The sequence below is a fragment of the Lissotriton helveticus genome, chromosome 4_1 (genome assembly GCF_964261635.1).
Source record: "Lissotriton helveticus chromosome 4_1, aLisHel1.1, whole genome shotgun sequence".
In the NCBI taxonomy this organism is placed as follows: Eukaryota; Metazoa; Chordata; class Amphibia; order Caudata; family Salamandridae; genus Lissotriton; species Lissotriton helveticus.
Genome location: NC_136063.1, coordinates 1,273,587,210 through 1,273,608,259, shown reverse-complemented (window position 1 = coordinate 1,273,608,259; position 21,050 = coordinate 1,273,587,210). Strand labels below are relative to the sequence as shown.

The window sequence follows — 21,050 nt, the reverse complement described above, 5'->3', positions numbered from 1 at the left end:
CCATATGTCTATGTTTTTTATTTTCTTATTTTTACGAATTCATGAACACCTTATATCCACAAGCCCATAAGTACGCTAGGATATATATGATGAAGATGGACTGCTAGGTGTACATTGTTTCCCCTGAACTCAACACCTGCAGATGATCCACAGATGGATAGCCCACCAGTGAAGCATCTGTTGGAAAAGTGCATTTGCACCCACCTAGTCCTCTTTTTCACCACATGGTAAACATTACCAACTAAAATGTATGCTTTCTTCAATATTTTTTGAAGTAGGTTTTTATATGCATTTTTTGGTGATGAGGTGCATTGGGAATGTTCGTGAAAACCGACAAAGTTTGACTTTCCGAGCATCGCCAATGTTTCCTGGTGGTCAACATCATGCCCCCCACATAATGGGGACTGCCCCTCTGCATTCAAATCACTTCACGAAAATTATGACTGGGACAAATCAAGCCAACTAGTATATTTTCTGCAGTTAAAGGTTGTAAATATCTGCAGATCCCGATGTTGTGAATCCCGACTTGTTCTGCACAAAAAGCTCTGTAACCCGAGCCAATGCCGAATGTATACCAGATGAAGACCAAACGTTACAGGTAAGAAACTTATCCTTCTCTGTCATTCCAAGAGAGAATGCAATGTGCAAGTTGCAGCAAAAGATAGCGAAAATTGTCTTCTTTAGTTCCGGATTATCAAGCTAACAGTTTTTTACTGAATTTACCACCTTTTAGTGTTTGGAGAAAGCCCAGACATGATCCGAGATGGGTCGACCATCCCCCTTGCCAAGATGTTCCAGGATGTTACAAAAAAGAGTGTGATGATGCTTCCCATTGGAGGCGCTGATGATGGAGAACATTCCCAAAATGAGAAAATAAGCAGGTAAACGAAGACCACATTTTCACCACCTCACTGGCTTCCATTTGCCTGCTTCAAAACGCCGTCCTGTGCAAATGCACAAAAAGATGGCAAGGTGTGGAACTCACGGATTTCTCAACACAAACCTGGTCTCAATTTGATCTGTGCCAAGTTGCCAAGATTTCTCTCAAGATCTTCCATTATTCTGTAAAATACTATGATTTTTGCTTGATGGCCACAAATGTTTCTCCATGTGTGGTTTCACACCACTTTTCAGTTGATTTGATGGAAGGAAGATTGTTAGCCTTAATCTAATTGTAGTAATGGGGAGAACAGTTCTAGACCTAATTCAAGAGAAGATTGCACATCCCGCATTCGACAAAGTGTTACCAGACTGTACAGGTAGGCCATTAAGCAGGTTCTACATGAGACTTTACACAAGTAAATACACATATTGTTACCCCTAGGCTTAACCCCTACAACATTGACTTTTTATAAATATTAACAGCTCTGGAAAATTCCCTGACACAAAGCTAGCTCACTTCCTTCTCTTCATTGGGGATAACAACTGGACAGGTGAAGAAGTTTAAATCTCCTCCGCTGCTGACGATTTATAGAAAATAAAACCTTCCTTCCTTGGCTAGGAAGTCCTTTCCACCAAAACTAAGATTATCACCCCTTTACTCAACAGTTCGCCCTGCTGAATAGTTTAGTTACTAGTACCAGGTGCAGAGGACATACCAGTGCTATATTATCTCAGAGGCTTCCACTTGAAGCCAAATGCGTCTTTAAACTTGCGGGTATTACTTTCAAAGCAATCCCCCTAAACATGCCTAAATACCTATCATAGCAGTTTACTGTTTTAGGAGGTTCAGGCTGTTCTAGAGGTAAAAAAGGGACTGTGCCCCAGATTCCAAGAACTAAGAATTATGAGAGGCTTAAGCAGGCTTTTTGTGGTGTCACGAATGATAAATCTCCCAACACAGTGTACACTCTGCATCAACCAGCCCAAAAAAATATTTTAAAAAATCAAAAGGGACATTTATGCTTTCAAAACCCCCAAAATGGTTTCTGCTGCTTCCCTCCTCTGGGCAGCTAACATTAGAACTATGGTGGTCACAAGGAATTAAACATAGTGCTTTCTTGTCTGACTCACATCATCTGCAATGCCTCATCTTCCACACCACTCTCTCACATATGCCAAACAGACTGCATATAATTATACATGATTTCACTGCTGTGTGTTGTGTTGTTTTGGTGTGTTATGTTGTATTATGTAATGTTAAGTTGTGTTGTGTTGTGTTATGTTGTGGTAAATTGTGTTGTGTTGTGTTATGTTATGTTCTGGTAAATTGTGTTACGTTGTGTTATGTTATGTTGTGTTATCTTGTGTTGTGTTATTTTGTTTTAAGTTATGTTGTGTTATGCTATGATATGGTATATTATGTTATGGTATGTTATAGATTTTCTTATTTTAATTTATTGTTTTCACGATCATAGAACACTAATATTTGACTGCAGCACTGTGCGTCAGAAAGGTTTGGGTCGGCAGGCTATGGTAGCGTCTTACTTGCAGTGTTACATAGCCTGGGAATGGTTCATTCCGTGGCTGAGTAGTAGTGAGGGGATGGAACTGGTACCAGCTGGGTTGACCTTTTTTTCTGAGCTTAAGAGCAGTTAAGTACTTCATATCTACTCTTTCCCTCCTTTGTCGAATAAAAGGACATATCCACTACCCTACAATGTGTTCAAATCCTGGGCTGGACAGAGAAGACGAGTGACAAAGTAGCACAGTGATTTCTTGCCAGCTCACATTGTGTGCTGTGGAATAAGAAGGAAGGAAAAGTGGATTGCCGTAATGCTGAGCTGCTGCAACCCTGCATACATTGGGCCCGATTCAATGAACTAATTTAAGACAAAATCCTAAACTTACTACCATTTTGGTATTCACAGAAGGCACTTACTCATTTCGGTATTCACAGAAGTCATTTAGGAGTCCTAAAGTTAGGAGTCCTAACTTTAGGACTCCTAGGGGTATATTATCAAGGGGTTTTATCTCCGCTTTTTTGGCTTTAAAAGCCAAGAAAGCGGAGATAAAATTATCTCCCTATTACCAAGCTGTCGCTAACACCAGTTAGCGACAGCTAATAGGAGATAGCGACCATCATGGGCCCCACTTTGCATGTCAGTGATATTTATCACTAATGACATGCAAAGTGGGCGTGCCAAGATGTTAGCGACTGGAAACAGTCGCTAACATCGCTATCTCCTATTACCAACTTTTGGAGATATTCGCGCTAAGCGCGAATATCTCCAAAAGCTAACACCTGCCCTGAGCAGTTCTTAGCCATGTTATCCAATGGGAGGTGGATAACATGGCTAAGAGCATTTGCTCGATAATGCATGAATATCGCTGACTTTTCAGCGATATTCATGCATTGCGGCCGTTTTTTATCGCATTTGCGATAAACCTTGCTAATAGCAAGGTTTATCTGCGATAAAAATCGCCAGTTTGCGGCGATAATTTTTGTCTCTAAACAAGTTAGAGACAAAAACTATCGCTAGTTGTTGGTAATATACCCCTTAGATGCCTTCTGTGAATTCCGAAAGTCTTAAAGTTAGGATTTTTCTCAGTTTAGGAGTAGTAAAGTTAGGACTTCTAACTTTACTACTCCTAAACTGAGAAAAATCCTAACTTCAAGACTTTTGGTATTCACAGAAGGCATTTAAGAGTCCTAAAATTAGGACTCCTAACTTTACTATTCCTAAACTGAGAAAAATCCTAACTTTAAGACGTTCGGTATTCACAGAAGGCATTTAGGATTCCAAAAGTTAGGACTCCTAACTTAAGAACTCCTAAATGACTTCTGTGAATACCGAAATTAGTAAGTGCCTTCTGTGAATACCAAAATGAGTAAGTGACTTCTGTGAATAACAAAATGGTAGTAAGTTTAGGATTTTGTCTTAAGTTAGTTCTGTGAATCAGGCCCACCGACCTTATTTACTGCAGGCACGTCTGCACCCTTCATTATGGAGGGAAGACCAAAGAGGCTCAGCACTACTAGTGAAGAGAGGAGGGCGAGCCAACATATTAACAAGGAGAACCCAGCCAGAGCCTAGCCAAGATTCTGTTTCGGATCTTAGAGCCGTAGCACGAGCCGAGCCCTGCAATCATATTTTCTGTGCAAACCTAACAACAAATTTCATGTAAAATATAATAAAGTCTGCACAAAATTAAAAAAAAGTAGATCTCTTTAACATGTGGAAGCTTTGACATTAATCAGGCAAATTATTGCACTGCACTGAGAAATACTTATTAAAAGTGATAGCGTTGTACAGCTGGTAGTCTGAACTCACATGTTTGAAAGTGCTTTCATACACGATAATGAAGAAAAAAAATTTTAGTTAAATAAAATATTTGCATGAGATTACACAATTTAAGCAGAGAAGCAGTGATTTAACCAGTTATTCTGGTTTGACTGTGAACAAATCGGCCAGTAAAAGGGTATCTATCTGTCTTTCCTCATGTTAAGGCTTTGTTTTGACCTCTCAGTGCAGCTTTTAAATATAGCACAAACACAAGTCTGAGCGCTTGACTTGAGCACCAGTTACATTACACATGGTCACCTTTATTATTTATGGGCATGGGGAGACTAAGGGGCAGCTTTACGAGGACTGGTGCATCCCTGCATATTAGCAGGGATGCACCAGTCAAGATGTGACAGGCAGGACTACCCTTGCACCACCACGGTTGCGTCATATTTACAATGCAACACACCCTGGCGCAAGGATAGTCAGATGCGTGTCGCATCTTCTGGCGTAAGGGCAGTGCATTGCTAGAGTCGTGTCACAAGTGCGACGCAACTCCAGCAATGCTCAGGGGCGCCCTATGCCTAACATGCTGCATCACTCCTTACGCCTGCTTCAAGCAGGCGTAAGGTTTTGACGCAGCATGGACCTAAAAGTGACTCAGTGAAATCTTGTAGATTTCACTGCGTCACTTTCACGGAGCTTCCTTGCGACGGAAAGCCCACCCTGCATACACTATACCTGACGCAGGTTTAATGTAGCGCAGGGTTTTTACAAATGTGTCACCTTGTAAATCTGTTGCATGGTGGCGCATTGTTTACGATGCCGCTGCATCACAGAAGTGATGCAATGGTATCGTAAACATGTCGCAAGGGGCTTGTAAATCTGCCCCCCAGTGATTAGCCTAGATTCACAGGATCCTGAGCCAATGCCAAGACTCAAATCTGGTTCCCCAGTTCCACAGTCTCCAGCTCTGACCATGACACCACAGCCCGGAAATATGAAGGGAGACAGGCAGAAGCCACATGAAAGCTCTGCTCCTTATGGGCTTGAGGTTACAACAAGACTTCAAGGTGAGCCAGAGCCAGGCTTCAGACTCGAGCCTGAATTGAGCTTTCATTGTCTTGCCTTGCCTACTTCTACTAGTGAAGAAGGGCAAGGAGATGATTTCATGTATGTGTGCCTATGTGTGTGTGTGTCTGCATAGGTTTGGGTCTGTATTTCTCCTTGCTTGTTTTCGTATATTGTTTACAAAGTTTTCTCTGCACTCAAGATATTAATAGAAAATCTACTCTTAATGGACAATATTTTTGTATATGTCATTTAGGCCTAGACATTTATATCAGATGATATTTTTGTTATTGATATTCTGTCATACTATCTCAGAGTAAGTGCCTGGGGCAGATGCATTTGTGGGATCTGTGTTTGTGCGTATTTGTGTCAGTTGATGTTTGTGAGGGGGACATTGAGGGATGTGCAGCAGTATTAGGATGTGCATGTGCTGATGTGATCTGTGTGTTATCTGTGGGCCTTGTGCCTGGGCTCCTTTGTGATGTTCTTTTGTGAGCTGTCTAGCCATGTTTGTTTGTGTCGATGAAGGTCTGTGTGGGGGCATGGATGGGGTGTATCCACCAGTAAGACTACTCCTGTGTGAGTGTAGGGATCCCTGCCCGTGTGGGTGGGTATGTCTGTGTGAGTTTGTGTATCTGTGGGTTGTGTTCAAGGTGGCTGTGCGCCTATGTGCACACTTAGACGTTTGTGTGTGTGTGGTAGGAGTTGATTCTAGGCCTGACTTACAGTTTGGTGGATGGGTTACTGCATCACAAACATGACGGATATCCCACCTTCCATATTACAAGTGCATTATATCAAATGGCACTTGATAAATAGGGCAGACAGGATAGCCTTCCCATTTGTGACAGAGTAACCCATCTGTTGAACTCTAGACGCGGGCTTTTGTGCTTTCTTGTGACTTAGGGGCTCATTATGATGGCGGAAGGACCGCCAACGCTGGGCCGGCGGTGTCGGTCCTTCCGTCATCATTGAGCATTTTACCCACTGCCAAATTAGGATGGCGGTGGGTATCGAGGCAGATGCAGAGTCCGTCTGCCGGTGGCAATCGCACCGATTGCCTGCCGGACGGAAAAGGGCCACAAATATGGTGCTGGTGTCTAGCAGGCACCATGCGCCATATTATGATGTGTCCTGGGAGATGCCTTTCCACTGGTGGGGATTGGGTTTGGGGGCCGTTGCAGGCCCCCTCAGTGTGGGGGGAGGGTGTAGGTGCACTGGGGGATACCCATGATACCCCCCTACATTCCCATGCATAAGGTGGCAGGCACCGAGTGGTGCCTGCCATGTTGTGCATGGAAATGCACAACGTGGCATTTTGGCATTGCAAACGGTGCTGCAACCAGCAGCACCGTCCGCAATGGTAAAAGGCCAGGATGTGCCCGCCATAATAGCGGGCGCATCCTAATTGGACTGATGGGACTGCCTCACGTCTGGCGGGCGGTCCCAGCACCGCTATGATGGTGGGCAGACTGATGTCCGCCTGCCATCATAATGAGCCCCTTAGTGTGGTTGTGATACTTTTGAGCTTCATATGTGTGGATGTACTAGGATTGTGGAACAGTATGAACTGTGCTAATACTTTCTGACCGAGCGTTATGGATTTTGGGGGGCAATGTAGAAACTGACATGAAGCATATACTTTACTTACATAGTTTGTAAACTGGCATGGCAATGTGATATTTACTTTAAACAACTACCATGAAAATTGAAAGACAGCTGGGCTGTACAGCTTAATCCAGCGAGGTAGAATTTACTATTTGCACTCGAGTCTGTACAACAGTAGGGAAAACGTTGGTCTCAGGTGGGATCAAATTTACTATTCCCACTCCACTCTGTGCAACAGTAGAGAAAATAGTTCAAACACATAACATATTTCAACAACTCTATCATCTGACCAAAATAATAAAACTATTAATATATGATTTTTTTTACATACATTTAAAAAAACACTTAAACAATGTACATAAAAAAGTAATCATTATTAAACAATTAAAAAAATATGTTATTGATCATTTATTTAGGTCCCCTGAGCATACCTTCCCAAACTTAGCAACACACTATTAAAATATAATTAATATAAAGAAGGATAACACGATTAACATATTAAGTAATCTATAAAATATTTGTTAATAAATAAATCATTAATTCGACACTATTCCTCTAAAAACACAACAGTACCTAATTTATAACATGAAAAATATAATTATTAAACAATTTATATACTTATAAATACATTAAGAATTTTTATAAAAATCAATTTTTGGTTTTAATTGATAGTGGAATATTACTTAATTACCTTCTCACCCTATATCCCTACAAACCCAACAACCTGCACCTAAAATGTAACCTAACAATTATAATATTTACTCAATTTACATAATTAATTATCAATTACATGATTAATAATAAATTACCAATTAATTATTAATCAGTTATTACATAATTACCATCCCACCACATTTTCCTACAAACCCAACAACCTGCATCCAAAATATAACTAAGACAAATACACAATTTACATAAAATTATCAATTAAATAATTAATGCTAATTAATTAATTATTAATTAATGATTTCTTAATGAACCTCTAACCCTGCAGACAAAACAACCCACACCCAAAATGTAGCTAAAAAAGATAATTGCACAATTTACATAATTATCAATTACATAATAAGCATTAAATTATTAATTAGTTATTAATCAATTAATTAATTGACGTCCCACCTTATTCCCCTACAAACATAACAACCTGCATTTAAAATATAACTCAAAAATATAATAATTACACAAATTGCATGATTGCTTATCAATTAAATGAATACTATTAATTAAAACGTAATTAATAATAATTAATTATACTTAATTAACTTCCCAACCTGTAGTCCTGCAAGCCTCTCAAACTGCTACAACTCTATAAATTACTATTAACAATTAAATAAAAAATTATGAATAACTTAAAATTAAAAACTGTATTAAAAATATCAACATTTATACCAACAATACATAACATATATAATTAATATATGAACTAACACAAATAAAAACACAAAAGGAACGATTTTTTTGCAACTATACTATTGAAAATAATATTAAAGCACAGATATTTTTGCAAACAATATTAAAAACACAGATATTATTGAAAACGATATGACTTACCTAAAAATCAATATTTTTGTCCATGATGTTTCTGCATCACAATACTAATGTGTCACTGTATATAAACGTTATATTCGTGTAGCTCGATATTAAGGACCCGATATTATGTCCAAATACCACTTCTAACAGGGATCCCTAGCTCTTTTTGATCTCTGAGTGCAGATCGTTCTTCTTCACTGTAACTCAGACACAGAATCCACAGCATCCTCTGGGATTCTGCATGGCATATGTTTTGCAGGCAGACTATGGGGCATATTTACAAGCCCCTTTGCATCGTACTTGCACCATGCACCCGTGCAAGAGCAACACATATGAAAATGAAGATTTATGAAGCCCCGCAAGTCCACCTTGCGAGGACCTGACCAGCTTCATAAATATTCAGTAATGCAACGCAGCGCAAATTGCGGCGTTGCATTACTCTGCACCAGGGAAGCATTTCCATGGACATTGCGTGTGCGTTCCTATGCAACATCCATGGATTTTGAGGCATTCCAAGATTTATGAGAAGTGGTAGACCTTGGGAATGCACCAAAAACGTACCCCTCCCAAGGTGAGGCATAACAAGGAAAATATGTTTATTTCTCCTCACTGATTCCTCTTTCTATGTGTGCTTCATTCTGCAGCACATATAGAAAGACAAAAATGCCTCAGAAGTTTGTTTTCATTCAGTAAGGTGCCCCTTCCGGCACAAAAACAATCATACTTCGGTGTGCATGTCAATAGTCAAGAAACACCAATAGGCAAGGGGTTACCCCCACAACACAATACGAAATGGGGTGGGCATATCATGGGCTACAGATGAAATGAGGAATGTTGCTCAATAGGATTGTTCTGATTCAATACTTTGTTCCGGTGTTAAAATGACAATAATGTATGCATCTCATTGGATATTGCCTTGCATTATTAAATAAACATAAGTTGGTTATAGAGAAAAAAAAACAATCCTCCTTACAAGGAAGGCACTCTTGCACCATAGTGCAAGGAGGCCTGCGTTAGCACTACGGCGCCAAACGGGCACCAGCACAGAGGAAAGTGCAGATATGCACAGTTTCGACTTAAATACAGTGCATTACTGCCCTATCCCTGTCAAGCAGTGTGGCGCAGAAGGTGACTTGCTGCGCTGTACAGCATGACATGGCCATAAATATGGCCCTCAGTCTTTCTCTCCCCTACCTTCTCATCCAACTGTCTCCAGCTGTCACTCAGCTTGCCACAGCACTAGATCCTTCATCAGGGACTAAATCTGTCTCAGTCAGCACCACAGGCCAAAACTCTTCTGTCTCAGCCTCAATTGTGAACTCATCAAGACCCCCTGAGGATGAGAATGTGCTGTTTCAGGTTCACACAGATCTTCTGTAACTTGTTCAACCTCTTCCTGCTGCCTTTCAGTTGCAGCTTGCACTTCAGTGAGAGGTACTGTCTCGATGTCAAGGGGACACTCCACTCTGAGAGTGTGGGCAGCATGGATCCATTTGGGAGAACCTCTCTTTCCGGAGATTGGATTTCTCAGCTCCATCCTGAACCCTCAGCTCTTCGTGGGAACCCATTGAAAAACCTAATCAAACCCTTTAATTCTTATGAATTAATGTCATTTTGGACTCCAGAAGTATTGGGCACTATCTCTTACTGGGGACTACTACTTGAAATAGACTGAGGTGAATTCCAAATGGACATGTGAGAATATTGTGGCCTCTGAGCTGGTTCCTCTACCGGGGTAAGTCCTGTCTGATTTATTACTGATAATGCAGGAGCAACATAAGGTGTACTCACCATATTCTGGACTACAGAAGTTCTTCCCATGCCTCCCCATCTTGGAGCAACATAAATAGTAGCTTATGTATTTACTCCAGTAGGAACCACCAAAGCATGTATCGTGGTCCATGACGGCTCAGGTTTATGACAAGGGAACTGCGGACCAATAGTAAATGAAACAAATATTGCGTCTGGGTTATTAGAAATATTTGAGTTAACAGGAGCATGAATCTCTAAATTCTCTTGCATAAGGTTTTGAATCGTATTCACTAGGGTGGTGGCTCCCTCTTGACTTCCACCGGTAACAACACCATTCATTCCTTCAGGTTGGGACACATCATAAGGAGGTGCATGAGTTGTCACTAACACGTCTAAAAAGTACTCACAAGAATGAGTATCACTATCTTTGCCTGATCCCTGTGCACTCTCCACTTTATCCTCCTTTTTCTTTTTCTATTTCTGTGGTTCCTCACTCGTCAATACAGGATATAACATAGCTCCTTCAATTATGCCAGCTCTTGATTTCTGTTTTTCTGCATCCCATCTAACTTTGGCACAGCTGCATACTCCCTTTCTGACTCTTCCCTGATATTTCTCCTTCTCTTTGGCATGAGCTTACATGCTCCCAGGCATGAACTGCCTCATACTGTGCGGGTCAAGGAGGTGGCTTCAACTCATACAATACCATTCTCAGATTTTCAATAATTTTCTAATTAAAATTGCCATAGTGTGGAAACATCAAAGCACCTTTTCTTCCAGTGATCTTGTGCCACTGACTTAATCAAATGCATATGTGGAGCCCCATATTTGTGGCCATATAGTGACTTTCCGTGCCTTCTAGTAGCGCTTCTTCTCCTTCTCCAACAGTGGCTGTCACATCTCCCTTAATCAGATATTGTATAGCGTTTAAAAATGTCATTTTTCAGCAAAAATGTCAATAATCAAAAATAGAATTCTTGTTTCAAACCAGGCAATAATTTCTTTACCCACTATTCTCATTCTGCGTCAACAACCAATATCAGCGCAATACTCTGTGACGTAATCAACTAATAACAGCATGGCACTACACCAACAGTCCAATCTCAGCACTACACATTATGACGCATTTTTCACTTCTCGCAGAGGCTCGCCCTCCTTTACAACTTTCACAAGCGCACTCTTCTCAACACTACGCAAGCATAAAGAAAATGCTAAGCGATTTCAACAAGTAACCTTTGTCTGCTCCACTAACTAAATCAAAGTATTCAATCACACAAGAAATGGCCCAGAGTAATACTTTCCTGCCTACTCAGACACATATTCAAGTACACCTTGACCAGCAGGAATCACCTGGATCAGTGCAGCTTCTCCTTTGCACAACAGGATACACTATACGAGCCACAACTTACTCTCACTCAAAAGTATTTGTACCTATCTCAACTGTGCAGCCTATGGTACCTCATGACTAGCACCACAAAACGTAACAAATTACAACACATTTTATTCCACACTCATATATCCATGGATCTTAGGCTACATCCAGCCCGATAACAAATTTATCTGCTCAACATTAAGCACATTCATATTCGTACCACAACTAAAAAAGTCTTTGCACCAAGCAAGCTTGACATACACAATTATAATGTGCAACCCCATTAATGCTCAGCCATCCACTAGTACATCTCCTTTCCAAACCGCTGGAACTCCACTGATCCTCTGAATTGAGAAATGGGCTTTAAGGGTTAGGGCTGGATTTGGGCAAGTCTAAAATTTCAACAGAATATTCACTATCTCTCCTTGCTTCAGTAGCTAACCATCTTCTGCTACCATCTTGAAAAAGCAGTTGGACATACAATGTAATCACTTAGTCAAGACGTTAAAGATTTCTACCCATTGGTCATTTGGACCTTTTTTTAGCTGACATGAAGCACTGAAAGGGGGAAACCATCAGCATTACAGTTCTGACTTGACAAAGGGACGCCTCTTTCAAACCATGCACAACTTGGCAGGCACCATGGTGTGCCTGCCACAGGGTGCAAGGTTTCCCCAACCACCCCTTTTTTCAATAGGAGTCTGTGTTTTGATTCGGAACACAGACTCCCATTGAAGTCAATGCGAACTGACCGAACAATGTTGGAAGCATCGTAATCGGTTATCTGGACTCGCAGGACCCGATTAGTTCGGAAATTAGTCCGAGACCGGTTCGTTCGGAACAGTTTCCTAACGACATTGTAATCAGCCCAAAAGAGGGAATCTCCGGTTGACTCTAAAAGTGTGAACACCAATTTAAAAGTAACATGAGATTCAGAAACACCCTTTTTTCCTTTCACACCACAAGGGACCATCAAACCATTACTTGAATGCATCTGCAACATTGCTACGATTTCCCAGTGCATCGAGCTGAGACTGCAGTTCTCAAACCTTGAACATCTTGTCATCTTGGTACATGATGTATGGAAAGCCTCTTTGGATCATTGTTTCTTCACGTTCACTGCCAAGTTCCCTCCAGACCTCTCTATCAGCAGTCTAATACAGATAATAACCCTTTCTCTGACTAAGAAAATAATAAACCTGCAAGAAAAGAGCTGCCAAAGCAAAATTAATTTTAACTGAAGCCTTTAAACAGGATAACTTTAACTAAGCATTTTGGGGCAGATTTACAATAACTAGTGCATCCCTGCATATCAGCAGGGATGCGCCAGTTATTGTGCGCCACAGCTCCGCCACCCTGGATGCACCGCATTTACAATGCGGCGCACCATGGGGCAAAAACGGCACAGATGCGTCACGCATCTGTGCCGTTAAAGCAGCGCATTGCTGGAGTTGCGTTGCAAGGCGAGGCAGCTCCAGCAATGCTCTGGGGGGCCCTATCTCCACAATGCTGCGTAAATCCTTACGCCTGCTTCAAGCAGGCGCAGGGTTTTGACGCAGCATGGGCCCAAAAGTGACTGATGAGTGAAATCTTGTAGATTTCACTCAGCCACTTTTGGGAGGCGTTCCTGCTCCGGAACACCCCCCCCCCCCGCAATGGAACGCCTCCTTCTGGCGCAGGGCTTTACAACGTGACGCATCTGAGAGATGCGCCACGTTGTAAATACCCCACACCATGACGCATCTTTTGCGCTGCCGCTGCGTCACAAAAGTGACGCAGCTGCGGCGTAAAAGAGGCGCAGGGGGCTTGTAAATCTGCCCCTTAATGTGCACTTTGAATACATGGCTATGCATGTATAGTAAAACACGAGTAAAAGAGTACATGTTCATGTATGTAAATATACCTTGAAGTGTAAGTATATAATGTGAATAAAGAATAAACGCCTTCATGTTTAAATTGAACATTAGTGCACAACAGCATGAAGAGGCACACCGTGAATATTATGTCAAATACATGTTAATAATTGCACTTCTGTGATGGGTACGGGTGAAGTCCAAATTGCACTGTTCTAATAATATATTTAACTTAAAGGATAGACTTGCTGTTTGAGAACCAAGCCTGTACTATATGTTACCTGCACCGGGCCTGCAAACCAGAACACCCCTCTCAGTCAGAAAGCAGTCCAATTCTAGCTCAGCATTACAGATGTCATATTGGGCAACATGGCAGGCCCTGATATGTTTCAGGAGTAACACTGGCACATTTATCAACCCAAGCATAAAGATTTTGTACCTTATTTGAGGACAAGCATTGACAAGCTGGGATATTGAGTATTATAATAGTAATAGTATCATAAAATGGCAACAATAATTTCATGCTCTCTATGCCACTGGAGTCAAGCTAGCCTGGCTGATGAGGGATGAACCCTGAATCCGGTCCTGGGATGGTTGTTTCCAGTCCAGGGAGACCTGGCCTGGCAGTTTGGGCTGGACTGTTCCCACTGGGCGCAGGGTCAAGACTGATTTGCATATGGCTGGGTCCAAACTGGAATGGCATGGGGATCAAAAAACGATGGATTTAGGTCAAGACCTCTGTACTGGGGTAAATGTATGACACTGTTCTGCATTCTGTCCATCAATTGTTTTTTGGCACAATAAAATCTACAGCACACTATGAAAGTTTATAATTCAAATATCTGTTGAAAGCACCATTGTATATAATGCAGTATCATGGTATATAACACCTCCGAGTGTATGAGAGTTGAATTTACTTTAGCAGGCACCTGGATGAATTTGATTACTCAATAGTCTTTGTAATCTCATCGTTTCTCTCATGTTGTTCCTTTTTATAGGAGTAACTATATAAAGGGAACAAAACTATTTGCCACTTTTTTTCGGGAGCTTTCTGAAGTGCACAGAGGAATGCAGGACCAGAAATCGGAACAGAAGATGGCTGAACAGTGATGGCTGTTTTCAAGTTCCAGGGAGCAAGATCATCACGAGGAACAGTCTTGCGTCGTTGCCTTTTCACCCAATGACGCATTACAATTGAAACGAAAAAAAATGACATTTGCTTTTATCTTTCTATTTTAAGATAGAGTCGCTGTAGCCTGTGTTTTTTAGCTGGCTGGCGATTCTTGGATGTTGTTATAGTTTTTCTGTAGTAACTTTTTTAGCACATGCATAAATAATGTAAACAATTTCCATTTGCTGACCTACTTGTTTTTGGTGCTGTTCTTCAATCACGATAGGAAATTATTTTTACTATGGCGGCAGAAGAAATTTAATTTCAGGAGAGAAGGTCATGTCAAGCGGTGCTACTTCTTTCAATGCTGGCTTGTAAGTCGATATATTTGCGTGCTGAGACTTTTTAGGCTCATACTTTCATTAGAAAAAAGGGAACATCCACGTATCATAATGTATAACAATAAATAGTTTTTTATAGAGCATACACGCTTCTGCCATTTTGTAGTGCCGCAAATTAGGTATTACTATTATATAATTGCCCAAATTATGATTCTCAATTTATCGACAGTGGAAGGCTTAAAGGTTGGGTTTGCCTTCCAGGGATTTTATCATAATACCTTCAGATCACCGCATTTGTCAGCAATGAATGCTCAGCTCACTAAGCCCTCATCCCTGTCCTCTGATACATCACATGGTGATTTGCAGCACATCACACATAAAGAAATGGCAACTATGTTGGTATTAGTAAAAGCAAAAATGACAAACTCTACATGATGCACCTCTGAAAGAGATCTCCAGTTGTACCGTGGCTTGTGCTAGCAGACCATCCAGTCCTATTTTCCCATCTATTTGAGTATACCTAGGGGTCTATTATAATGGTGGGCGGATCGCCACCGCCCGAATGGCAGTAGCGATCCACCTGCCATTATTCACGCCTGCCTCCCATTTCCCCCCGCCATACCAGGATGGCGGGGGAGACCCCGGTGGACGGAAAGAGCGTACACCGGTTTTCCCCCAGTCAAACAGGAGACCGGGCGGAAAAGGGGATTGATATGGTGGCGGTGTCTGCAAGGCACCGCCATCCATATCACGAGCCAGGCGATGATGTGCCTTTCCATGGCGGTGATGCCACAATGGAAAGGCATGCGGAGTCTGGATGTGGGGACCCGTTGCGGGCCCCCAGAGTGTTGGGGGACTGGGGCATGCACATGGGGGTTTGCATACACAACTTGGAAGGCACTGTGCGGTTGCCGCTGAAAGCACCGCCCGCCGCAATGTTAAAAATGCGGGATGTGCCAGCCAGATTGGCGGGCGCATCCTAATTTGATTTGCGAGACCGCTGCACACTTTGTGGGCAGTCCCATTTGCCGAACCGATGGTAGGCCTGCCATCGTAATAGAGCCCTAGTGTTTATTGTTACCATTAGAAATACATGTCTTCATGTCTCAGACTAGAACGGAAACAAAAATTGCCTATCGTTGTGGCTTTTGAGTAGTGAAAAGGCTTTCTCAAGCTTCAGTGAGACATAGAAAGTAGATACACTTGAGCATCATCAGTGCAAGCTTCCTTCGCACACAGAACGGGTAGAACATGGGCATCAGCAGTGCAAACATACCTAAAACACTGAACTGGTACTACGTAGGCACCATCACTGCATGCTTCTATCACACAGAGACCCGGTACAACATGGGTATCAGCAGAGCAAGCTTCCCACACACACACACACACACACACACAGCAGGCACTATAGGGGCAGCAGGAGTTCAAGCTTCCCTCTCACACACAAAGAAGGTACAGAACAAGCTTCTGTTCTCCATGCTTCCTCACACAAAGATCCGTACAGGAAGCAGACAAAACACCCATCCCCAGTCAGCCCTATCATACTGACTACTTTCTAGCTGATATGAACATACCCACTTTACCCATGCTAATAAAGAAATTATTACATAAGAACTGATATAATTTTTTTTGCATTCAGTTGTATTTTTAATGCACTCTCAAGAAATAACTTAACCAATCAATCAATTAATCAGGGATTCTTTTAAGTGCGCTACTCACCCGTGAGGGTCTCAAGGTGCTGGGGGGGTTGAGCAGCTCCGGTCCGTCGAAGAGTCAGGTCTTGAGGGTCTTCCTAAAGATGTGCAGGGTGGGGGCTCGTCTGATCTTGATCGGGAGCTCATTCCAGGTCTGGGCCGTGATGTAGGAGAAGGTTCTGCCACCTGTTCTTGCTCTGCAGATGCGCGGGGGTTCATCAAGGGCAAGGTCAGCCGTTTGGAGGTTCCTCTTGGGTGCGTGGAATTAGATTATGTCATTGAGATATTGGGGTCCGGTGTTGTGGAGGCATTTGTAGGCATGGGTGAGTATCTTGAAAGTTACTCTCTTCTCAACAGGGAGGCAGTGGAGGTTGAGCAGGTGTTGGGTGATGTGTTCATGTCGAGGGATGCAGAGGACGAGTCTGGCTGCGTTGTTCTGTATAGTTACGATTTTGCGGTGCAGAGACTTGTTGATACCAGCATGGAGGGCGTTTTCATAGTCCAGCCAGCTGGTTATGAGTACGTGCGTGAGTGACAGTCTTCCTTGATTCGGGGTGGATCCATTTTGGAAGGTCTTTCGGAGGAGTTTGAGGGTGTTGAAGCAGGTGGAGGCGATGGCGTTGGCATTGTCGGATCATGGAGAGGGTGGAGTCGAGTACGATGTCGAGATTTTGGGCATGGTCTGTTGTGGGGTCCTATGGGCAGTGGGCCACCAGGTGTTGTTCCATGCAGAGGGAGGGGCGGGGTTCAAGGTCTGCTGTTTTCTACGAATTGAGCTTCAGGCAGATGCTGCTCATCCATGATGCAACGTCCTTCATTCTTTCCAGGAAGTTCAGTTTGGTGGTGATGGGGTCCTTGAAGAGGGAGATGATAAGCTGGGTGTCGTGGGCGTAGGACACTATGCTGAGTCCATGCTGTCTGATGATGGCGGCGATGGGGACCATACAGGAGGCCAGATTTTCAAAGATTACAGGCAGCTCAGTGTAGTATCCAAAGTTGCCACGCTGCATTGAGCGAGAGAGAAAGAGCAGGACAGTGCCATATTTTACTAAGATGTGGCACTGTCCTGCTCTCTTCCCAGCTCTGGCACACAATCAGGCTGCCTAGCACCACACACACACCTCTGCTGAGTCTAGCGTAGGTTTTTTGACTCATAGGATACCCTTCCAGGACAAAATGCAATGCCAAAGAAAACTTTGCATACTTTAGAGATATGCTACACAGTGCAGCACACATGCAAATTTGGAATTTCTCCTTTTTGCATCTGTCTCAAAGAGGCATTATTTTTTGGTGCAAAAACCTGCCTCATATTTTAGTAGATAGGGTTTTGCATCAAAAACCATGAGGACGTCCATGTACCACACAGGGAATGCCCCTTAGATCGTAACATTACTTTAAGGCAACATTCCAGTGCAAAATAAGTTTTGAGCGGGAAAGTAAATCCAAGATATACATTTTGTGCAGGCTAGCATCAGTTTTGTGACGAAAACCCAGTGTTAAATGTTTGTAAATCTGGGCCCTTGAGTTTTATTCAGAGCTCTGAGCAATCCTGGGCAGTAAATGTACACACTGTAACTACTAATACGACTGGGTACAGTATTTACTGAGTGTGCATTTACAGCATCATGCCTAGTATCCCTGCTTGGAATAGGGAATAATGCAGCAATTCTGAGAGGCAGAGGTGCAAAATGTGCAGTGTTTGCCACATGATTTGCAGCAGGTTTCACCTGTTGAAACTAGTTTAGGCATCCACAAATGGGGTGAACTATAACCCCTGCAGTTATAATCCTGGTTCAGGTCTATTACTACTCTGAGCCATTGAAGCACAATGAAGGGGGGGAATAATGGTCAATGAAGGACATATGGTGTTGGTTGGGAAATGGAATGGGACCTCATGCTGCACTGTCATGAAAACTGATAAGTTATAGCACATTATGGGTGTACCATTGTAGCAGGGATTCTGCTCCTACACAGACCTGTGCATAGAGACTTGGAACCTCAGTGAATTAGGGTGTGCCAAAATTCACCTTAGTACCCAACATCCCCTACCAGACTAGCATCAGTGTCTCATTGGCTCCACCAAAATACCAATGATTAGACAACTCAGAACATGGAATTTAGATTACCTCAGGCAATGTGGAACACATGGACACTCTTTCGTTATACCATCATACCAGTCCAAAACAGGGAGTAAAAGAAGACACGTGCAAGTTTGAAATATTTATTTCTAATGCTGTGTTCTCATGCACAGTATCTTAGCTAATACAAGCAGACATATTATAAGCAACAAGATTATCAGCATAGTTACTATTCCATAAAATACAAAGGGAGAAAGCATGGTATAATGATAAATGGAAACAGGTTTAAAATATACCTATATTTCACCCTCCCTTGCTAGTAGGTTATTTTATATCTACAGAAGGTCTCTTTGGATTACAAAGGCGGCCCCATACCTCTGGTACTAGCAGAAATGGATCACATCAGGTTCTGCACCAGCCCTCAGCATGCAAATGTTCTCCAAGTGTGTGTGATCATGCCTATGCATTGCATTATTAAACGCGCCGAAATCAGAGGTGGCCACAGCTGCATATGTGTTATGTCTAGAACGTGCGCTGATCAGTCCGAACAACAACCACTGTGTTGAAATAACCTTGAAGGCCTCGGCACTCCCTGTTCAGACTAAGCTTACCAAGCAAGGTTGCTAATATAGAAAAACATGTTATTCTCTTGTGAAGCAAAACACTCTGCTAAACTCTAAACATTTATTATAGTGTGTGCCGGGGGCAAAAGGCAGCAGAAAGGAAAAATGGCGTTTTAACTTCTAATAAGCTCATGTCAACTTAACACAGTGTGAATGCAAGGCACAGCCCCACGACACCATGACCATGGATACTCTCTAATTTTAACTGCGCATGAAAAAGAAAGCCTTCTCAACAAACATGTGTGGTGAATAATACTAGCTTACTTGGGGCTGCAATCTTCACAGTAGACAGTAGAGTATCAAAAGTCTGTTTTCTTAGTCTTACAGTACCACAAGATATATAGAGGAGAGGGAAAGCTTATTCACAAAGCAGAAGCAAACTACGGACTAGTGGCAGTCAGCTCCAGAAACATGAAATATTGAAAAAAGCATAGTGCAGGGAAGACAATAATTGAACAAACATTCAATGGAGGAATTAAAAAAAAGACTATAAAAAACAAGGCAAAATTAAAATTATTCTAATAGTGGTCAGAGATAAAAGTTAGAGAACTAATAATAATAACAGGACTTAACTAGGATCAGCAGGAACATTGATGCTGCATTGGTGATGGCATCTCCGGCTCCCTGAGCCACCTTAGAACTATCTTTCTTATTGCCTTTTGGTGCTGATGTAAGCAATAAAGAAGATATAAAAAATAGATTAGTGGTACTGTTAATCTCCCCGAAAATATTTTGTCAGGCAGACTCAGTAACATTGTACTTTTCTAAATCAGATCTCCTACAATACTAGTACTATTGAGTTTACCATCCTAATCGCCGTAAGATCTACTTCATATATCCTAAATCTAAACTACATTTGGGATTAATGCATTGCAACAAATGATCTTTCATGCTCATTTAATTTCTATTTTTCAACTCAATTTTTTTCAATGCATAGATGCATACTACACATCACTGTGAGATTGTTGCCACTGTACGTGCACATAAAGAAAGTCACAGAGAGCACTTACTCACTGATATCACTATCTTAGTGACAGCACAGAGGAGTCTTCAAGGCTTCCTAAATAATCAGCCCAAGCGAGCGCGATGAGGACGATTAGATGGCGCCGATAACCTGGCTAGCACCTGGTTCACAATATATTTGTAATGTGAACTTAACTTACCTTTGAGTGTGAGCAGCATGCTATATAAAACACAAATATTAGCACTGTAGAACTCAAACATAACAAATAATTACTCAGCAAGCCCCGCAATCTAGATGCCTAGCAGGTCGAGCAGGTCCTGCTCATGGTCTATAATATGTTCCCAGTGGTGTGTTAACTGCTGTTGGGTGCAATAGACTGGAGTTATGCGGCGCACACACCAGCACACCCTCCCCCAAAGCAGCCAATGCACCAACAGGACATACCAACTTCCAGGCCCGACGCTTGCTGCCAGCATGGAGGGAAAGTGGTGCTGCACATAAACAAGTACTGCTACCTCTGTCTCTGAAAAATGGTGCGGGCAGCACCCCTTGGTGGGTTCAATGACTGCAAGGTGTGCGGCTAGAAACCGTACTTGCGCCGCCACTCCCTCTCTCACCCCTTTCGCCCTGCTCTGACATAGCACTGGGTGGTCAAAAAAAGAGAAGAAATAGGAAATGGAAGATCAAAGGAAGAACTAAAGAAGTAGAGGGAAAACCCCAAAAAGTCATAAGAAAACACAAACAAATGACAAAAACATAAAATACACAAACACAAAGACACGCACTGATACAATAAAGGAAAATTAGGGGTGGATGAGTCATATAGAGGGGGGATTGAAAAGATTAAGGGTGGTCCTAGTACTGTGCACCGAACAGAAAACAAAGTG

General features: G+C 42.2%; 1 protein-coding gene across 7 annotated transcripts in view; it reads left to right on the top strand.

The window, feature by feature from the left end:
* Positions 1 to 14,947, top strand: part of LOC144829072 (beta-Ala-His dipeptidase-like) — a 392,817-nt gene extending 377,870 nt beyond the window's left edge. For all 7 annotated transcript variants that reach the window (XM_078687840.1, XM_078687838.1, XM_078687841.1 and 4 more), the window contains 2 exons: positions 734 to 881; positions 14,351 to 14,947. In XM_078687840.1, coding sequence (XP_078543966.1) covers positions 734 to 881; positions 14,351 to 14,462 — 260 coding nt within the window. In that variant the 3' untranslated portion in view covers positions 14,463 to 14,947. The remainder of the gene's footprint in view (positions 1 to 733; positions 882 to 14,350) is intronic.
* The last annotated feature ends 6,103 nt before the right edge of the window (positions 14,948 to 21,050 follow it).